The sequence below is a fragment of the Plodia interpunctella genome, chromosome 21 (genome assembly GCF_027563975.2).
Source record: "Plodia interpunctella isolate USDA-ARS_2022_Savannah chromosome 21, ilPloInte3.2, whole genome shotgun sequence".
Lineage (NCBI taxonomy): Eukaryota > Metazoa > Arthropoda > Insecta > Lepidoptera > Pyralidae > Plodia > Plodia interpunctella.
The window spans coordinates 708,970-730,350 of record NC_071314.1 but is presented as its reverse complement, the minus strand read 5'-3'; the positions used below and the strand labels follow the sequence as shown (position 1 = coordinate 730,350).

General features: G+C 37.9%; 2 protein-coding genes across 5 annotated transcripts in view; both read left to right on the top strand.

Annotated features, from left to right (window-relative positions):
* Positions 1-506: 506 nt before the first annotated feature.
* On the top strand, positions 507-7,787 carry LOC128678989 (collagenase-like). Its single transcript, XM_053760916.1, has 8 exons — positions 507-614; positions 1,071-1,125; positions 1,438-1,594; positions 2,128-2,297; positions 4,140-4,241; positions 4,816-4,958; positions 5,708-5,822; positions 7,161-7,787. The coding sequence occupies exons 1-8, from the start codon at positions 567-569 to the stop codon at positions 7,685-7,687; spliced, it is 1,317 nt and encodes a 438-aa protein (XP_053616891.1). The 5' UTR covers positions 507-566; the 3' UTR covers positions 7,688-7,787.
* Positions 7,788-8,357: 570 nt separating this feature from the next.
* Positions 8,358-21,381, top strand: part of LIMK1 (LIM domain kinase 1) — a 28,712-nt gene continuing 15,688 nt past the window's right edge. For 2 of the 4 annotated variants that reach the window (XM_053760898.1, XM_053760895.1), the window contains exons 1-10: positions 8,358-8,481; positions 9,129-9,219; positions 9,854-9,968; positions 11,178-11,308; positions 12,332-12,451; positions 13,264-13,341; positions 15,782-15,911; positions 16,633-16,782; positions 17,881-18,029; positions 20,392-20,503. In XM_053760898.1, coding sequence (XP_053616873.1) covers positions 8,460-8,481; positions 9,129-9,219; positions 9,854-9,968; positions 11,178-11,308; positions 12,332-12,451; positions 13,264-13,341; positions 15,782-15,911; positions 16,633-16,782; positions 17,881-18,029; positions 20,392-20,503 — 1,098 coding nt within the window. In that variant the 5' untranslated portion in view covers positions 8,358-8,459. The remainder of the gene's footprint in view (positions 8,482-9,128; positions 9,220-9,853; positions 9,969-11,177; positions 11,309-12,331; positions 12,452-13,263; positions 13,342-15,781; positions 15,912-16,632; positions 16,783-17,880; positions 18,030-20,391; positions 20,504-21,381) is intronic. The other 2 variants (XM_053760896.1, XM_053760897.1) reach the window with 2 other exon arrangements.

Below are 21,381 nucleotides of genomic sequence, written 5' to 3'. Positions count from 1 at the left end.
ACACCTAGCTTTAGCGAACTGAGACCGACTACATGCCCACAACTTCGTATGTGAGTAAAAATCCGTTTTTCGTGGGAATTTCAGAATCCCTTCTTAGTGCCCACTTACACTCCCCAGGGAACCTACATGCCAAATTTCAGCTTCCTACGCCCAGTAGTTTCGGCTGTACGTTGTCTGTCAGCCAGCCAGTCAGTCAGTCACTCAGTAACGAAAGAGTTTTATATGATTAACCAATCGAAATACATAGTTATTTCGGTATTTAACAATAAATCAAATTAATCAGTCGCGGCCGCACTCACTATTGTATATAACACAATCGATTTGTAGGACCCCTTCGATTTAGACGTTTCCCCAAGAAATTGTAATCTTTTACAATATCAAACAGGTATCAGTTCGATATCGTTCTGTCCGTTCATATTAACAATTAAAAACATTTATCTATATATCAGATCGTCGACGTAACCTTATCGCACTAATAATAATAATTAACTAGATTATAATAAATCAGAGTTGTGATTAGCAGAAGAAAGGGCGGCTAGACCAGTGCCTAAACTCCAGCCGGCACCATGACATTCTGGAGAGTGACTTTTTTGTTGGCAGTAGCATATAATCAGGTAAATATAACACATATTTTTAAAGTAGCTTAACTATTTAATTAATATTTTTGTCTAATATAATTACGCAGCAAACTTCAGGAGAGCCGCCTGCGCTGATACGTTCAAGGCTCGCGTAATCCCTTAGGGAACAAATGTCTGGCTATGCCGCTTGGTCTTTGCAGAGGGGATATACCCAAGAAGGGTTGGCTTGACGTTGTCAAGGTGATATGCATACCAATGGTCTGACAACTAAGAATGCCGAAGAAGTTAAAATAAAAGTAGACTGAGCTAATTATGCGTGCGCGCTATCATAGATTGCGTAAGCCATCGGACTAAAAAAGAATGTCGGAATCCAAGCATAGAACGGAAGCTTTTTATATTTTTTTGTTGTTGACGTTTCTTTCGTCGGAAGCAGTTGTCTATGTCTGGTCTATGTGCGGGAGCCAATTAATATAATAGTGATGTTTCGTTCAGGTTCGAGCTGACATCGTTCCTGCCGAATATGTCGAAAATGTTTCGCAAAATAATGGTAAGTTTATCCATTGGCTTATTAACTATTATATACTTAATCTTTATGTATGAAATGGTTTTGAGATAGATATTTAAGAATAGAGATAAATTTTGGTTTTATTTTCAGTTAATTAATGTCACATTGCTATATTGCTATTAATTTCAGTTCTTTTGTACACACCCTTATCCGATACATAAAACTTATAATACTAGTTATAAATAAATAAATATATAATAGTACTTGCTAAAATGAGTACTCCTGAATAAAAGACAGCTTTTAAAGTTGATGCATTATGACTTACTAGTTAACTGTAATGTAATGTCCCGCCAGGCGCGTCCCGCATCGTGTCGGGCTGGGACGCGGCGCCGGGACAGTTCCCGCACCACGCGGCGCTGCGCATGGTGAACGCGGCGGGCGGCGTCAGCGGCTGCGGCGGCTCCGTTGTGCACAACAACTGGGTCATCTCGGCTGCGCATTGCACTGCCAGGTGAGTAGAGGTTTGTTTCAAATATATCAATTATTCATGGTTATAACGTCGTCTTTTGTTCCGGTATGCCCCAAGGCACTTTACTGGGTCCGTCGTTATTTTTGAACATATAATAACTGTTATTTTTTAAAATTCTGGTTGATGTTAGATTGCGGTCGAAGCCACATTTCGAAGATTTCTCTCATTCTCGCGTGTTCCCGCTGTGACGCAAGAATCAGTTAAATTATCCTCAAAAATTTTGAAGATTCGATTTCATAACCACTACAACCCACTATGGATTACACTATACACTAATAGCAATGCTATTGTTGCCTGTCAGCTGCCGAGGTTTAGAGTCCCTTAGTCGCTTCGTATGACATCTACGGGAGGATAGTTACATGGATAGATAAAGCGTTTATTTTCAAATGGTGCATACTAGAGAATATGTAGTGGTCCTATTCTAGGGCGGAATTACGCGTTCCTATTTATTTTTTTTCAACTTTTAAGAAAACCATTGGCATTTTATATTTACATATCAATTATCACCTCCACAGACAAGTATACATCATAGTCTACGCCGGCGTGGTTTCCATCAATACTGCCGAGTACTCCGGAGAGACGCGCGAGTGGTACAACTACCCCACCTTCAACGACAACACCCCCCAGGTGGTCCAGCCTAACGATATCGCTATCCTTAGGCTGCCCATTCCTGTTGTTTATTCTGGTAAGTGCTGGAGTTCCACAAGGATCTTTACTGGGTCCTATACGATTTAAATATTTATTTCGTAATCTATATTCTTTGATACCATCTCCAGGTTGTCCCGACTTAATGATGGTAAGCGTTGGAGTTCCACAAGGATCTATAATGGGTCCAATATGATTTAATTATTCATACCATTATTAGTAATTGATCTTAAACGTAATTCTAAGGCAACAGCCTCCAAATTGTCCTGTACTAATAATATTCCCTTCTTTTATACTGGCAAGTGTTGGATCGCCACAAGGAGTTATACTAAGTCCATTATATTTTAAATGGTCCGATATAATTTATTTTTCAATGCTATTAATAAAAAATACCTTATCAATTTTATCTTAACCATCTTATCGTATAATTAAGAGATACCTAATGCACGATTTGTTGTTTAATTCACGTGAAATAATAAATAAATAATATAAAAACTGAATAACATACAAAATTAAGTTTTTGAAACGCTTGATAGTTTGTACTTGGGTCCTGAAGTCCAAGCGATGAGAGGACCAATTACTGGACGTCATTTTCTAGTTTTTTTTTTAATCTTTTCATTTTTTAGATATAATGACTAATCCGTGACACCCCGCTCCCGTTATCGTTCCACTTTCCCGCGCAAAGTCGTTTTGAGTTCAAATTAAAAACTCATCGTGACGCTTATAAATTGACATTCAAACTGTCATTTTATAAATTACGTAAGGATGTTTCCTTACATATTGTAAAATGAAGTACTCTGCCGCGTCTGTTATCTGTCTGTTCGCGATAAACACAAAAATTACTGCACGCAATTTCATGCGGTTTTCACCAATAGATAATGTGATTCCTGATGAAGGTTTACGTGTATAATTTATTCTATTTTTGGCTGTTAGTGAAACTTAAAACACATATATTAGCACGTGATTACGTCACACGTTTTCCTTTCTTTTTACACGATGCGTACACAATATGAGAAAAACAGACAGCACGTGGACTTTAGTAACGCGTTACGTGCATGGATTTAGTAAGTACTTCGTACAACAATACCTACTAATTCCATGGTCACGTGTTTGTATGTATGTGACAGCGCGTGTAACCTCCTATAACCGCTCATGTCACTGCCGCCGCCCGGCGCACACAGAAGTGGAGTGACGAAAAAACAATCACATTTTTGGAACTCTAACCCAACATTTACACTCAGCCCGCTGCCACTTCTCCTGCCGCTGCCGGGAATATTTCCCTAAATAATTCTGCGGCAATAACGACGCGAGTGAGCGTTTACACTCAGTCTTCTTATTCTTAATCTCTCTCTCTCTCTCTTCTTTATTTATCGACTTGCAAATTTTACAAATTAACAGATTAATAAACGAATTGCTGTAGTCAGATGACAAAACGTGGCGTGGCACGTTCTATTTAGATTGATTTGCGACGGCAACGAATAAAAATGTAAACACTCGCTCGTGCTCGCATTAATAGGGCTGGTATGGTTTGCAGCACATGCGTTTAAAGAATATCTTAGCAATAGTATAGCAATAGCCACGTTCCATATTAGACGACCTCGGTGGCGCAGTGGTAAGATTCTTGCCACTGAACCGAGAGGTCCCGGGTTCGATCCCCGGTCGGGTCGTGATGGAAAATGATCTTTTTCTGATTGGCTTGGATGTTCAACTATATATGTATTGATTATAAAATATAGTATCGTTGAGTTAGTATCCCATAACACAAGTCTCGAACTTACTTTGGGGCTAGCTCAATTTGTGTAATTTGTCCTAGTATATTTATTTATTTATTTATTCATATCACGTTTATGATGTGTATAACCAATCAATGCTATGTGAACAGAGTTGCTGCAGCCAATCCGCATCCAGAGCGCAGCGGACGCGTACAGTGACTACCACAACGAGATCGTGCAGGCCAGCGGACATGGAAGGCTTTGGACTGACGGTAACATACCTATATGTGCAGGAAATCAAAATCAAATCACTGATTCAAAAATTAGGCCTTCACGGGCATTTTGTTACGTCATATTCAAAATTAAATAATATTTTAAGCTACAAACGGCGCGAACATATACTATTGATAATTATGATGTTGTTGCGTCGACCCCGCAGTCACGCGTCTCTCTCGGACGTGATGCGCTGACACAACGTTACATGGAAATAGGACTGACAGAGATTATTTTATTTCCTCTAACACATCACGTCTTGGATCGCAACGCAAAAGAATAATAAAAAAAAAGTAGAATAGATAACATGAATGCTCAAATAATGACGTTAGAGTATTGTTTTATTACATTTAGAATGCGAGACAGATTAAATACATTGTGGTATACAGCTGACTTTTGGATTGGAATCGAAATGACAGCTTCCTGCGCATATGAAAAAACCTCCGGTGCCAACTTTTCCCTAAATCTACTTGTCTAGGCTCGCAGCAGTATTCCCCCCTCTGAGAAAAATAAAAAAACACATAGAATAGATGACACGAAATTGACTTTTCAATTTTAATATTAAACTCACAGGCGCCACACCCGAGATCCTGAACTGGGTGTACCTCCGCGCGATCAGCAACTCGGTGTGCCAGCAGACGTACGGCGTCAACCTCATCACCACCACCACGATCTGCACCCAGGCCTACAACGTCACTTCGCAGTCCGTCTGCCAGGTACAGTCAGTCAGTCACATCAAGTTGGCCTGAAACTCTATGGCGCGGTAATAGTGGCGAGTTTGCAATGAACTTGGGTGGGATGATGTCCTGTTAACTGTACAATTGATTGAAAGATTTTTATTTCAGACATGATAGAATATGGATTATATTCGGTTTGTCATAGTCGTATTCCTCATGGCTGAGGGAGGAGTTAAATTTCACACACAACTTTCTTGGCACTATTCATGGGAGTGGTTTGCCATGCCATTGCTTAATACTCAACCAGTGTGCAGGTTTCCTCACGATGTTATCCTTCACCGGAGGCAAGTGGTATTGTATTTTTTTTATATGAAAAAAAAAAAACTACGAATCACGAAAAGTCGTAAAATAAAAGTTGCTTGTTTTGATGTACCCAAGTAGTCTTTAGGAGGTATTTGCGTTTGACACCTGTAACCCTGTATATTTATTTACAAATTTATTTTTATTTATTTATAACATAGACGACCTCGGTGGCGCAGTAGCTTGCCTCTGAACCGTGAGGGTTCGATCCCCGGTCGGGTCATGATTGAAAATGATCTTATTCTGATTGGCCGGCGTCTTAAATGTTTATCTATATATATGTATATATTATAATATATTGTATCGTTGAGTTAGTATCCCATAACACAAGTCTAAAATTTACTTTGGGGCTAGCTCAATCTGTGTGATTTGTCCTAATATATTTATATTTATAAAATAACTATATATTTATGACGTCTGTCTGTCAGGGTGACAGCGGCGGTCCACTGATCAAGAGCAACAGCGCAGGACAGCAAGTGCTCATCGGTGTGGCGTCGTTCGTGGCCGGAGGGCAGTGGGGCTGCCACTCCGGCCTGCCTGCCGGTAACTATCTACCTTCACTTTTTAACCCCCGATGCAAAAAGGAAGGAAGTTTAAACATATGTACATAAATGACGGGGCAAAGTCGGGTCGCTAGCAAATAATAAAAACCATTATTTCCTATAAAAAAGCTAGCAGAAACCAACAATGATACACGAATCTGACATACCTCTTCTTCATAGTCGTATTCCTCATGGCTGAGGGTCGTGGTCATACGTGGAATTAAACACACACAACAATTTTCTTGGCATTAGCAATGGAGTGGTTTGCCATTGCCTTCTTCATTTCACACACAAGTTAATAATCAACCGGTGTGCAGGTTTCCTCACAATGTTTTCCTTCACCTGAAGCAAGTGGTGGTCGATGAAACACAAAATACATGTGTCAGATTGGTATACAAACTCGTGTGACACGAGTAGGATTCGAACCTGGGACCTTTCGATCCAAAGGCGGGCGTCTTAACCATTACACCACCACCGCTTCTGATCTGACCTGTAGCTGTGATTATACAATGACTGATTCTGCTGACAGTTTTTAGCATCTTTTATTATAGTTTTTAACCCCCGATGCAAAAAGAGGGGTGTTATAAGTGTGACCGCTAAGTTTGTCTGTCTACGTACGTGGCGCCGTAGCTCATCAACGGGTGCACCGATTTGGATACCGTTCTTTTTATGCGGTGGTTCTTAGATATGTTTGATCAAAATCGGTTCAGTTATTCAAAAGTTGTAGCGAAATGAATTTTGAAAGTCGGGGGTTTTTTAATTTGTCTAGCTTAAGCTTTTATTTAACTTGCAATATAACCTATGTTAATACACCCCTATGTCTGTTCGGGTGGGTTTATGCAACTCAATTTTGAAGCTCAATCGGTTGAAGATATCTTGAGCCGATTGAGCTGAAATTTTGTACACACGTTTGGTTTAGATGACAATGCATTATTATGATAAGCATGACCGATTTTTTTGTCACACATTGAATGCAATAAGATCTCTCTGACAACAATTAAAGCTTGTGTCAAAAATGACATTTGTAAAAAACTTATCAAGTAAGAAAAACACAAATGAATAAATAAATGATGAAGTAAAATTACGGCAGAAACTCTAAATACAAGTGGCATTTAAATATATGACTGTATCAACAAGGGAATGAGTGCTGCCAGCGAAAATTGGTCAGTGTGCTTAGTGCGGATTTGCATTTCACGAATCGATTCGAAGTGAGACGCAGCGGTCCAATTACATTGCGCCATTGCAAATTAATTGCAAACCCGCACTAAGCCCTCTGTTCGTTTCTCGCATTTAGCATGTACCGGCTAAATGTCTAAAAGCGATATTTTATTTTCCACAGGTTTCTGCAGGACCGGTCCTTTCCTTGGCTGGCTTGAACAAATAACAGGAATTGATTTCGAAAAGCTTTGGGAAGAAGTTGAGACTACTGTAGCACCCACCACCACTACTCAAGCACCCACCACTACTCAAGCACCCACCACTACTCAAGCACCCACCACTACTCAAGCACCCACCACTACTCAAGCACCCACCAGTACTCAAGCACCCACCAGTACTCAAGCACCCACCACTACTCAAGCACCCACCACTACTCAAGCACCCACCACTACTCAAGCACCCACTACCACACAAGCACCCACCACTACGGAAGTGCTAACCACAACTCCACCTGTAACTGAAACTACCACCACTGAGCCAGATAGCGAAGAACCCGAATCGAGCGAAGAAGACACCTCCGAAGAAAATTCTGATGAGGAACTGTCAGAGCTGCTGAAGAAACTCGAAGTGAAGGTCAAGGTTAATGTCAAGTTGAACAAATACGGAAATAAGAGGGAACATAAGCACAAGCATAAAGTAACCTTGTAATTGCTGTGTCTATACCGTACAAATTTTCTTTAAATTATGCATTGCTGTATAAATACATTGTGTGAGATGCTATTTTAATGAATAAAAATTTAAATGTTTATTGCGCATTTTATTTTAAGATACCTACTCACTAAAATTTAATTAAATCAGCTCTTACATTTATATGTATACTCTTGTCTACACTTTCATTCTAATAATAATAATGAAAATATTTTCGCATGAATTGAAGAGCCACTTCAGATTTTAAAAGGAAATATACAAATGTCATTAGTCTATGACGAAATAAATTTTGCACCACTTATCTCGAAATTTGTACATCATCACATCCGACGTTACTGTCGAAATAAAATGAATGTTACTGTAAAGGTGGCTCCTCAATCTAAACATCTGGTCTGAGGAGCCACATATCTCGGTGAGTACTTGTAGAAAATTATACATCATTTTGTGCCTGTATGTAATCGCGACTAATAATCTCACTCCAATACTGGATAAATAAATGGTGGGAGACCTACAAAACGAGAAAACTCCAAATTAAACACAGAGTTTTGTACAAGTGGAACAACGCGCCGCCGCTGCCGTCCTATTTGTACCATTTTTTTTGTAACTTAAATTCACTAGCAACACTTTTATTCTCGTAATCGTCACTGTCAAGTTTCAATATGTCAAGTGTATTTACGTCATTCTTCAACTTCAATGGAGTAGTTTGTTTAGTGTTATTGTAAATTAGTGATTTTCATCGTTTTTAGTGATAAATGTTGTATTTTGAAATGAAATGGAAGGATCTAATTGCAAACGTAAGTTAACAGAACCTACTTTTTGAATAAATAATGCTTCTATAAGTACTTTATTAACTATGCGTAGATACTTTGGTCATAAAAGTTGTGTGTGGGCGATGATTCCCCATTAAATTTATCTTTTGTTTGCATGAGCCTCGCCTCGTTCTCGATAAATTTGCTTTTAGATTTCTTTAAGGCTCTCTTATTTAACTCTCGAACTTCCACAATCATAAATTCACTTGAGTGCAGTGCAGTGACTTTTTCCGTGTTAATAAAATTCGTGTTTATGTATTTGAAGGTTTCACTTGTTAACTAGAATGTTGCTATATTTATAACATCCTTTGATTACAATTAAAACAATGTGCATAAAAATTTTTTACTCTTTAATTGGTCATTATTATAATCTGAAGGCCAAGTGAAGTGGTCATTTGTGGTTTAGTTTAAATTATTATCATAAGCTGTTTATAATTATTTATTCAGATAAATATTCCACAGTATGTATTGTCATATATATCTTTCTTATCATCTTGTTGCAATAAGTTAATTTTATATACTTTTCTCTTCTTATACTTAATGATGTTGATACTTAGAGCGGTGGAGATTTTATCAGTAATTATATTTGTAGTATTTCTTTGAAATATGTGTGAAAAATTATGTATTTTCAGAGCCCATCAATTGTGCAGGATGTCTGAACAATGTCGGTGATGATGACTATGTCTCGGCACTGGGACAAGATTGGCACAAGGACTGCTTCAGGTCAGTCTAATTGTCTTCAATCACAAATGAATACTTTTTAATCATCATATAAAAAATGCCAATCAAGAATATTAGCTGTAACTTTTAATTTTTTTACTCTAAATAAGCCTCTTTAGGTGATACAGGCTGGTTTAAATTCATCCCATGGGATGATTTAAGAATTTTTAAATTTATTATATTTGTCAATAAATAAACATAAATATATTATGACAAATCACACAGATTGAGCTAGCCCCAAAGTAAGTTCGAGACTTGTGTTATGGGATACTAACTCAACTACTATAATAACAAAAACATATATGGATAAACCAAGACCCGGGCCAATCAGAGAAAGATAATTTTTCATCATGACCCAACCGGAGTTCGAACCCGGGACCTCATGGTTCAGAGGCAAGCTTTACCACTGCGCCACCGAGGTCGTCATCAATTCATCCTACTTAAAAATAATATTTAAATGCATGAAGGTAGTTAAATAACCAAACAAGATAATTAAAAAATCTCACTTCACAATACATTACTGTCATACGTGTACAAGTTTCATTTGTTTTTGACGTTAGAGAACAGTCAAAAATATTGACTGGTCTGTCAAAACTGAGTATTTTAAATATCTATTATAGTTCATAATTAACAATAGGTGCTCAGTGTGCGATGCTGCACTGTCAACATGGTACTTCGAGAAAGAGGGCATGCTGTTCTGTCAGAATGACTACTGGTCACGCTTCGGTGAAAACTGCTTGCAATGTTCACAGGTGTGTTGACTGATAATGATACTTGAATGATGTGCGAATTACCTGCTACTTCCTTAAAAGTTGTACATAAAAACTAGATTTATATTATTCCTTTGGCATTTTTGTTTTTCAATGTATTTATTGCATTAAATTTCACATTTCACATCTTATAACGTTTTGTTATCATTACTATATATATATTTACTGACGTACTCATGTTTTCTTGTTAGAATAAAATCTTTATCTTGCTGCGTGTACCCACTTTTGGTACAACCAGCCATTGCACACAGTTGATTTTTTTTTTTTACCATAAAAATGTATAAGTTGTTACAAATATACCACGTTTATAAGTAACCTCGGCAATGTTCGACGGCGCAGAACAGTACAACCGACCGCCGACTCTGGCCGAATGAGAACATTAGTGAAATAACGAACTTATTGCTACTACATAAGATTTTAAATCAAAAAACAACAGGAGTCGTGCTATCTCGCTCATAACAATTGTACGATCGAGTCGGGGAGTGGCGCTCCTGCGAACTCCAGACATTAGCCAATAGCGAACGGTTTTGTTCGCGCGTCCAAATGACGCGCTATGATTGGCGCAGATATTTTCGCGCCATGCAAAAAATTGATTTCTGCGCTACCACTTTTATAATGTAGGTACATCGGTGTAACTTATAAAAGTGGTAGTACTTTTTTTTTGTAACTGTTGTGTGCACCAATAAATAAATATTATATTTATCCTAACTAATATTATGAATGCGAGAGTAAGTTTGTTACTTCTTCACGCTTTATCTACTCAACCAATCTACTTGGAATTTTGCATGCATGTTGTTTGAAGTATGGAGAAAGACATAGGGTACCTTTCATCCCGTAAAAATTACTGTTCCCGCGGGAATATCACGCGGGCGAAGCTAATACATATTAAAAGTAAAGGTAAACAAATACGTATTAAGTTTCAGATAATAAGTTGCGGTATTAATGAATGTGTGTATAATAAATGATCAGATGTTGCCCGGGGCTTCGTTCCCGTGGGAATTTTTGGATAAAATATAGTCTATAGCAATTTTAGATAATGTACCTTTCTAATGGTGAAAGAATTTTTGAAATCGGTTCGGTAGTTCCGCCTCAAACATACAAACTCACAAACGCATACCTCTTTATAATATAGATAATATGGACTGTTTGACTGAAGTGAACAAAATTTATTTTTGTTATAACTGTGGTCAGGTGATAACGGGCCCGGTGATGTGCGCGGGCGCGCGACGCTTCCACCCCGAGTGCTTCGCGTGCGCGCGCTGCGCCGCGCTGCTCGACGACGCGGAGCCCTACGCGATCGTGGGCCGCATGGCGCTCTACTGGTGAGACACCACTCTCACATTCTGCTACATTGTTGTATTGTACAGTCTGCCATAGAGAAATCTGACCCCCCCCTCGCCATTTGAATACCATCTTTAGGGAGCCAGATTTCTCTGTGGCAGACTGTACACTTATTTCGCAAATAAATGTTAATATTGCTTAGACAAAATCCCATGTAAATAATTGACCGAGCGATTGATTTACTTAGGCAAAAATATTTTTTTTTGTATGTATAATTGTAACGCGATAACTTTCGAACCGTTGGTCCGATTTTGATGAAATTTAAAAGGCATGTAGGATATGCCAATAGAATTTTTAATTTGGTGGGACATCAAAATCGGTTCAGTCGTTTTTGATATATTCACAATTTTGTAAAAAAATATTGTGTTCGCGAGCTCTAAGTTCGTGGCGAACAACTAGTGTTACAAATTCGAATATAAGTTCGTTACCTCTTCACGCTCTATCTACTCCCCTAATCCTCTACCAATCTTCTTGAAATTTTGCATACATGTAGTTTGAAGTACGGAGAAGGATATAGGGTACCTTTCATCCTCGGAAAAATATCTATACCCTTCTGAAAATTTACGCGGGCGAAGCCGCAGGCAACAGCTATTTAAAATATAATATTATGTAAAATATAACCTTGATATGATTCATATTGTTACATAAAAATACAAATAACTACTGTCAAAATTTCAATTTTTATTTTAACACTAGTTGTTGCCCGGGGCTTCGCTCCCGCGGGAATTTTGAGATAAAATATAACCTATAGCAATCTGGGATAATGTACCTTGCTAATGGTGAGAGATTTTTTGAAATCGGTTCCGTAGTTTCGGAGATTACCCGCCTCAAACATACAAACTCACAAACGCTTACCTCTTTATAATAATAGTATAGATGTTCAAGGAGAACCTGCATTGGGAGGAAAGCTTGCATTCCTAAAACTAGATATATATCAATGGGATACAATAATTATAGGTTCCCGATGGTAATAAAGAATATTAAGAATATGACTTCGTTCACAGCGGCGCATGTTACCCTTTGCTTCCGGGGCACGAGACGCACGACACCCTCGAGGTACAAGAACCCGCTACCGCTTTGAAACTGGCGCCCGCCGCTGACAGCCTAGCTCTGACAGTGCAACAGTAAGTAACATTTTGTAATATTCATTTAGATATGTAATCCTAATATTATAAATGCGAAAGTAAGTTTGTTTGTTTGTTACCTCTTCACGCTCTATCTACTCAACCAATCTTCTTGAAATGTTTCATACATGTAGTTTGAAGCATGGAGAAGGATATAGGGTACCTTTCATCCCGGAAAAATACTGTTCCCGTGGGAAAATCACGCGGGCGAAGCCGCGGGTAAAATCTAGTTGCTAGTTGTTTGAACTTTGGGGCTAACTCAATCTGTGTTATTTGTACCCTTAATATTTATAGTGTGATTTAAAATCAAAGGTCTTATTACAAAACGTTTTTATTCGTCTAAATCGAAACACTTGGCCCAAACATGGTGCAGTATCCTCATAACATATGTAATTGATTTATGACATTATTACGTACGTTTTGTATATTTAGCTTTTTATTTATATATATGTATATATTTTGTGTGACAATTTTCAATAATTTTATTGGAAATACAACTTTTATTTTATTTATTTATTCAAATTTTGACATTTTTAATAATGATGTAAATTCGTCGTCCTAATTTTTAATATATGTATAAGACCTATATTTGTTAATTGACGTCCTTGGAGAAAAGGCTGCGGTGAAGTTTGTTGCGCCGCTTCTTCTTCACCATCGCTTTGGAAGCCGGCAGTAGACATAGTTTAAGTATTTTTTTTTGACGTCAATAAGTGATGTATATCATCCTAATTTTTTTTAAATTTGAATTTGATTTGTATACCTAAATCTTGCTGTGCTATTTTAAACCTTACTAACATAGCAATTGGGTTCAGTTCCGGTTGCAAGGTGTCGGCGGCGCGTGCGCTCCTACGCGCCGCACTGTCGCTCTGCATACAACTCACATGCCATAGGTACTAACTGCTTGTATGTTTGTATGTGCCGCCATTTCGTAAAGAGTAGTTTTAGATGTTAGATGCAGTAGGTATTGCTAGATTTGTTTAGACTTTCAAAAAAGGATGAGGTTATAATGTTCGAGTGTATTTTTTTTAATGTATGCCAATCGATTTCGGTCCATTTTTATTTTAATGTACAGCCTGTCTGCAACGAACTAAATTTTTGCCATTACAATAGCGAAATGATCATGATTGGTTGATAAACACACAGTGTTGCCAGCGTCTCTATAAATACTAGTATTTTATTTTAGTAGTATGAATTTTGGTAGTTACTTTCTCAGCTATTGCACGTCGAAGCCGCCGCTTTCCTACTAGTATTTCAGAAATATATACAAATAATATAATTTAACTTGATTTATTCCTCTAATATTCCTTGACGACCTCGGTGAGGTGAGAGGCAAGCACTTTACCACTGCGAAGTGGTAAAGTGCTTGCCTCTGAACCGAGAGGTCCCGGGTTCGATCCCCGGTCGGGTCATGATGGAAAATGATCTTTTTCTGATTGGCCCGGGTCTTTGATGTTTATCTATATATGTATTTGTTATAAAATATAGTATCGTTGAGTTAGTATCCCATAACACAAGTCTCGAACTTACTTCGGGGCTAGCTCAATCTGTGTGATCTGTCCTAATATATTTATATTTATTTATTTATATTTTATGTTTGATCTAATAATACAAAGCGTAAAAAATTAATGTGTATTCAATATGTGACTAAGCTTCAAGTAATTTTAAGTGTGTCTACGATGAGTCAGTTATGTCGCCGCAAATACTATATGACGAAATACAACATGCGATACTTCGAGGAATGTATGTTTATGTTTTGTTCCCAAATGTGTTCTTAGAATACTTTAGATTGTGTTACTAAAACTATTGAATGTCTGATGCTGTCTCCATATTTATATTAGCGGCCCGTCCAGTCTTCGCTCGGATAAAAACACAAAATAAACACCTAAACCTTCCCCAGGAATCACACTATTTCTTGGTGAAAACCGCATGATAATCCCTGCAGTAGTTTTTGTGTTTATCGCGAACAGACAGACAGACGCGGCAGAGTACTTTGTTTTATAATATGTAAGGATATTAAACTAGCGACCGTCGTTACACTCCCCAATAAACCTACATACCAAATTTTGTCATTCAGAGACTATATATTGATTGATTTGACGACCTCGATGGCGCAGTGGTAAAGTGCTTGCCTCTGAACCGAGAGGTCATATCGAAAATGATCTTTTTCTAATTGGCCCGGGTCTTGGATGTTTATCTATATATGTATTTGTTACAAAACATAGTATCATTGCGTTAGTATCCCATAACACAAGCCTCGAACTTACTTTGGGGCTAGCTCAATCTGTGTGATTTGTCGTAAATACATTTATTTACATTTATAAATATATTTATTTATAAAATTTATCTGTGAAGATCTTTTGTGAACATATGTTTAATTGCACTAGCTGTCTGTCTGATTGTCCAGCTCTGCATCGTAAATTCGTAATCGCGTTCAATGGACAATACACAATTTACCCGTACTGACTAATATACTATGACGTCAGTACACAAAATTGCACGTAGGTATGTGGTGATGTTGGTAAAGTTTCAGAAACCATAGCCCCATGCCGCGTCCACCTTCGCTTAGAAGGGCTAGAAGCTAAAGGAAATTATAGGAAGTTTTGTGTACAATTTGCTTAATTAAACAAACATGTGTAATATATTAAATATATGGTTTGTATTATTTGTTTTCTGGACAATATGACCACGGGACTGTGTGAAATTATCCTTACGTACATATCTATACTATTATTATAAAGAGGTAAGCGTTTGTGAGTTTATATGTTTGAGGCGGGTAAACACCGAAACTACTGAACCGATTTCAAAAATTGTTGCACCATTAGAAAGGTACATCAGACGGGTCGCTGTTATTCATAAAAAATAGAGATATAAAAAAAAGATAAAGCTATACTTTAAGCTTAAGTATATTTTTTCACGTTCTTTCAATGTCAAAATTTGTAAAGTGCGATAGTGACAAAATATACTTTAGCTTAAAGTATGCTTTATCTTTTTTATGAATATTGGAGTTATAATCTACTTATAACACCCACATTTGTTAATTGACGTCTTTGGAGAAAAGGCCGCGGTGAAGTTTGTCGCGCCGCGTCTTCACCTGCGCTTTGGAAGTCGGCAGTAGACTTAGTATTAAATACATTTTTAAATATATTAAACTACAGTTTGAAATACATTTTTAAATATATTAAACTACAGTTTTAAATAAATTTTTGGCGTCAATAAGTGTCATCACTTATTGACCTCAAAAATCTATTTAAAACTAAGTCTGCTACCGACTTTCAAAACACAGGTCAACAATAAGTCGAATAAAGAATTTGAATTTGAAACGTTATTCAGGCTCGACTCAGCTTGCGGTGTTCTGACCCTGAGGGTCGGCGATCGAGTGCTGGAGATCAACGGGTCACCAGTTCGAAGCCGGCCCGACCAACTCGACCAGGGTTTATCGCCTCCAAATAACGTCATACAGGTATAATTACCTTACCAACACTGTTTAAATGAGTTTCGTTAGGCTTTTCTTCTCGGTAGTGGTCGTTCCGAAATGCGAGTACTTTGTAGCTTGTGAGAAATTACTGTGTTGTATAAAATTTGTCGTGAAATGGTGCCTGTGTACCTAGGTCAAATTTCTGTATAAATGATTTTATTTGATTTTACTTATCTAAACAATTTACCAAACGCATGTTTTAAAGTACCTATTTTATTATTGAAATATTTTTTGTACTTAGGTACCTATCTAATTAAATTTAATTTTTGATATTGACAGAACGAGACGTAACTTATTCTGTATTATGTATTATTTTTTTGAGAAATAAAACAATCGACATGTTAACGCGATGAGTTGAGATTGTTATTTATGTAAAACTTAAATTTATAAGTTAAGTATTAATTTAAAAATTACTTTTTGATACATTTTAACAGAGAAGTATTATTTTTATTATTTGATGTCTGTATCCTATCCGCGGCCTATATAGCTCTAGTTCACCAACATCTCCACACCAAAAGCCCATCACCTGTTTTGACATGAGAGAAGGCCAAACAAACACACTTTAACGAATTACAATTTCATTTATGAATACATTATATGATTATCTCTTAATCGTAACTTCCAATCATAACCAGATAAAATCGAAGACTTTATCATCCATAAACAATTGTCAACATAAACAATATGTTTTCATCATCTTCCACAGCTAACCATAGAGCAGAGCCCGTGTAGCAGCCATTCCAAATGCAATACGGAGGAGTTGGACGACAAGCCGAAACATGACGTCAAGTCGCCAGTGCAGAGGAAGATACTCCGGGAGGACCTCAGGAAGAACATTCCCAAGATATCGCTGCAGGTATGGCCACGCTCCGTTGTGCGTCTACGTCAGCGCGTTGCCGTTCCGTTGTTTTGCATAGCAGTTGACATTGAAGTTATGTCGATGCTCCGTACGATTTTTGCGTTGATTCAGATCCGTCGACGGATATCAGCGCGACGGAGGACGACAGAGCCCGACGTAGCAAAGAGGCCGGGCTCTAACTCGTATCTCATCTCATGCGACAATATCAAGCCAGCACTTTATGAAGCCAGGCTCTGATGGATGTGGCATCCTAGGGAATTTGTCGATTTACGCAATACGTGACGTAATTTTTAAAATTAAAGTAGTTTGTAGCTTGTGAGAAATAACTAGTTAATATAAAAATTGACGGGAAAGAGTGCCTGTGAAGGTCTAATTTTTGAATAAATGATTTGATTTGAAAACTGTCTATACAAATTCGTAATTTTCTAAATTCGTATAAATTCGTATTCGTCGTTTTAAATATATTTTGTTCAATTAGCGATCCGTCCCGGCTTCGCTCGGGTAACACCATAATAAGTTCTAAACCTAAACCTTCCTTTTGACTCTATCCATTAATAAAACCCGTATCAAAATCCGTTGCTTAGTTTTAAACATACATAGGGACTGATAGCAGGAAACGACTTCATTTTATACTAGCTCTTGCCCGCGTTAATTTCCCACAAAAACAGTTATTTTTCCGGTCTGAACGTGTCCTTCCTAACGAACCCTATGTCCTTCTCCGTACTTCAAACTACATGTATGCAAAATTTCAAGAAGATTGGTTGAGTAGATAGAGCGTGAAGAGGCAGCAAACAAACATAATTTGGCGTTTATAATATTAGTTAAGACTATGTAGTGGGGTGGTTCGCAGAGCGTTTCGACCGCCGCGGCCGCGCGGTCATTACAATCCATAAATTTTCTTGAGGAAGGAATAATTTCCAAAATCGAATCGAAAAATTGACATTACTACAGTACAGAGTAATTAATGTACAGTTATATAGTAAAATTAATCTTGTCTTGTTAAAATTTGAAAAATTTAAAGACAGCGCGACCGCATTCGCTCCGCGAACCGCCCGGGGTGTATGTACGTACAAGATATATTGTTTCTATTTTCAGGAGGAAGACGAAGGGGGTCGCAAAGAGAGACTGTTCAAGCGCAAAGGGGAGGAAGGGGGTAAAGTGAGGCTGAAGCGGAGACAGACCCCCGCCTCCCCCCTCCTAGGGGACAAGGAGAGAAGCAGCAGCATGCCCAAATTGCTCGACCCGTATGTATTTTGCTCATAAATTGAAATTTGATGAATTGTTTCACAGGTTACTAAAATTATTTGTTAACTAATTAACATGAATGATACGAATATAGAAGAGATTTATTTTGTAACTAGCTTTGGCCCGCGGCTTCGCCCAGGTAAGTTTCCCATGGGAACAGTTATTTTTCCGCGATAAAAGGTACCCTATGTCCTTCTCCACACTACAAACTACGTGTATGCAAAATTTCAAGAAGATTTCTTTAGTAGATAAAGCGGGAAGTGGTAACAAACTAACAAACTTACTTTCGCATTTATAATATTAGTTAGGTTATGTAGCGACGTTGTATTGATTTTTATCATGTAATCTATAAGTCTCTTTCTCATCTTCGCGTGTTCCGTTTTCATTCGGAGCTGTGACGCCCCCGAGCCCAGGGTTAGAGTAAAAAAAATAATTTGGAAAATTTGGCTATGATTTTACAACCGGCCGCCCGCCTGACGTCAACCCTCTTTGGGAATGCTATCGTTACCTATCAGCTGTTAAGGCTGTGTTTTATGGAGTGGTCCTATTCTAGGGCGGAACCACACGCCCACAGTAATTTAAAAAATAACTGAAACAATACTAGAGAAGACACGTGGAACAACATAAAAATTAATTTGTGATACAAAATGCAGACAGACCTGTATTATATGCCCCCAACTGTACTGTATGTCAACAAATGCATTTTATTTTTTTATTAGCGGCCCGACTTGGCTATGCTCCGATAAAGCATAATTCAAATTGTACTCCTAAAACTTCCTCAGGAATTATAGATAGGGACAATAGATAGTTATGTTAGTGAAATGAAAATCTGAACAGTAGTTTTTGGGTTTATCGCGGATAGACAGACGCGGCAGGGGCCTTTGTTTTAAAATATGTAAGGGTGTAAGAATGAATGAATGAATAATTTATTTATTTTGTTAACCATGACTCATATTTGTTAGTAACACTTACATATGTCTGTAGTTAGTAAATATCATAATAAAAAAATTAATTCAAATAATAATTCCAATTGAAATTTAAACAATTATAAAATTAATGAATAATTACAAAAGCCATTCCTGCAAATAATTCCTGTACACACTTACGTAGACTTGCAATACTTGACGACCTCGGTGGCGCAGTGGTAAATTGCTTGCCTCTGAACCGAGAGGTCCCGGGTTCGATCCCCGGTCGGGTCATGATGGAAAATGATCTTTTTCTGATTGGCCCGAGTCTTGGATGTTTATCTATATATGTATTTGTTATAAAATATAGTATCGTTGAGTTAGTATCCCATAACACAAGTCTCGAACTTACTTTGGGGCTAGCTCAATCTGTGTGATTTGTCCTAATATATTTATTTATTTATTTATACCTGTAGAAGGTGACTAAAGTCACAAGTAACTAAGCAATCATTTGAAGACCATAGTTGGCAAAGAAATGAATATGAATTGCATGGACACAACTGACCATACACACAATACAATAATCCTTCATTGCACATTATTATAGATATGCATACAAAATGTAACATACATATAACTTAAAACGAAATAAGTACATATTTATGCTTGGGAACTATATAGAACTCGTGTACATAATGCTCCATCAATCTTACGTACTTCAGATTCCGCCAGTTCTTCCGTAAAGCCTTCCACCAAGCAAGGTATAGGTTAATAGGGCATATTACGCAAAGCTCAGCGCAGATGGCGCTACTGGTACAACTAAGGTACACAAACATTGCCAATGCAGGCAAAAAGCGCCAATTTTCAATATTGTTGCGGATTTACGACCAAAAATACCTTCTACGCAATCGTGGTGCGAGTTTAAAGGAAAAAGGAAGGATTTAGTGGATTATCCTGAAAATAATAACATTATTATAGGTTTTGTTTGATTTTGACTGAAGATCTTACCTGTATAAAGTACATAATTTTAATAAGTCATCACGTGTGAAATGTTCCGAGCTTCTTTTCGAATGTTTACTGGCTCGAAAACTTCAGCGTGAGGCGTATCCCATAGTTTTCGAAGTTGTTTATCTTATGGAAAACGATTTTTCCCAATATGTCGGCACCCGAATATGCTACATTGTTGTATATTTTCACAAACGAATGCTTACACAATGAAATATTAATAAAGTACCCTAAAATAAACGTTTTAATCGACATAGCAAAAGGCGGCAAAGCTTTTGTGTACCTAACATACAGTGCTGTACTCTGACGGGATAAATGTGCAGTAATACTTCCTATTCCTAGTTTGCTGGTGGATGGTTGAGCGTTGGACCTGCTTTATCAACTGTATCAATGTATGTACAAAAATGTATTGATCTAAGACAATAATACTTATTAAAATGTATTTTGTCAGTAGCGAGTCAGGGTGCGAGTGCGGGGCGGGGGGGGGCGGAGTCCTGCGCTGCCGCTCGTTCCGCGCGGAGCCCGCCAAGGGACAGGTGTTCCGCGCGCGGGATCTGCTGCAGGTGACCACACCACACCACCGTAACATTTGTAACCATTCATCCAGTCCAAAACCACTATAATCATTATGTCAGAACAGCATGGCCGCAAAAAAAAAATGAGAGCTGTCAATCTTGACAGGCGTCAATTTATTTTTGCGCGCCAATTTCGATTGTCGAGCTTGTTGAAAGTGAAGCGGTCTGGGTGTATGCAGGAACAAAAACTAGCGTATCCACATAAATACACTTTAATTCATAGACCACACGTACAGTTTCATAAAAAGATAGAAAGGAGTACAGAGAAGAAACAGTCGATAGTCCAAACGATACACAAGAAGAAAGGTGAAAGACATACAAGTCACAAGCTCAAGCAATATTTGAATTACGAGCGGTGGCATAAGACATTAGGTGCGGCGCGATAGCGAGCGGCGTGAGCTCCGCGGTGCATAGGCAAATCACGACTGGTGGGATCTCGCTCGGCTGGTCGGTCGACTCCGGCGCAGCGCGTGTCTACTAGCTGTAGCTATAGATGTATGATGCGTTTAATGACGCATGAGTTTGCCGCGCGGGTTTGCGCGTTGAATATTTTAGTAATGTAATAAATATGTGTGAATATAAATATAATTAAGATAGAATTAGTAAATAGATAATATTAATACATACTATAAATTATATTAATAGATAATTATATAAATAAATTATAATAAATATGTAGGTTCCCTACATCACTCCCCTCCAAAGACCGTGTCTACGGGCGATAATAGTCCGGGAAACGTACTTTTCTCCCCGAACGCGTTGTTCGTGAGATAGGGGCGTCGGGGATAACTGGAATGTTGGTAGTTTCACGGAATTCCGGGTCTGGAGGACTGGGGGATGGCAAATTTGAGTCATCGATCAGTATG

Excerpts from the sequence above, each read along its gene's own strand:
- LOC128678989 (XM_053760916.1), top strand. The coding sequence starts at position 567 with ATGACATTCTGGAGAGTGACTTTTTTGTTGGCAGTAGCATATAATCAG. Across the intron at positions 4,242-4,815 it reads TGGAAGGCTTTGGACTGACG|GCGCCACACCCGAGATCCTG; the intron begins GTAACATACCTA and ends TTAAACTCACAG. Across the intron at positions 4,959-5,707 it reads CTTCGCAGTCCGTCTGCCAG|GGTGACAGCGGCGGTCCACT; the intron begins GTACAGTCAGTC and ends TCTGTCTGTCAG.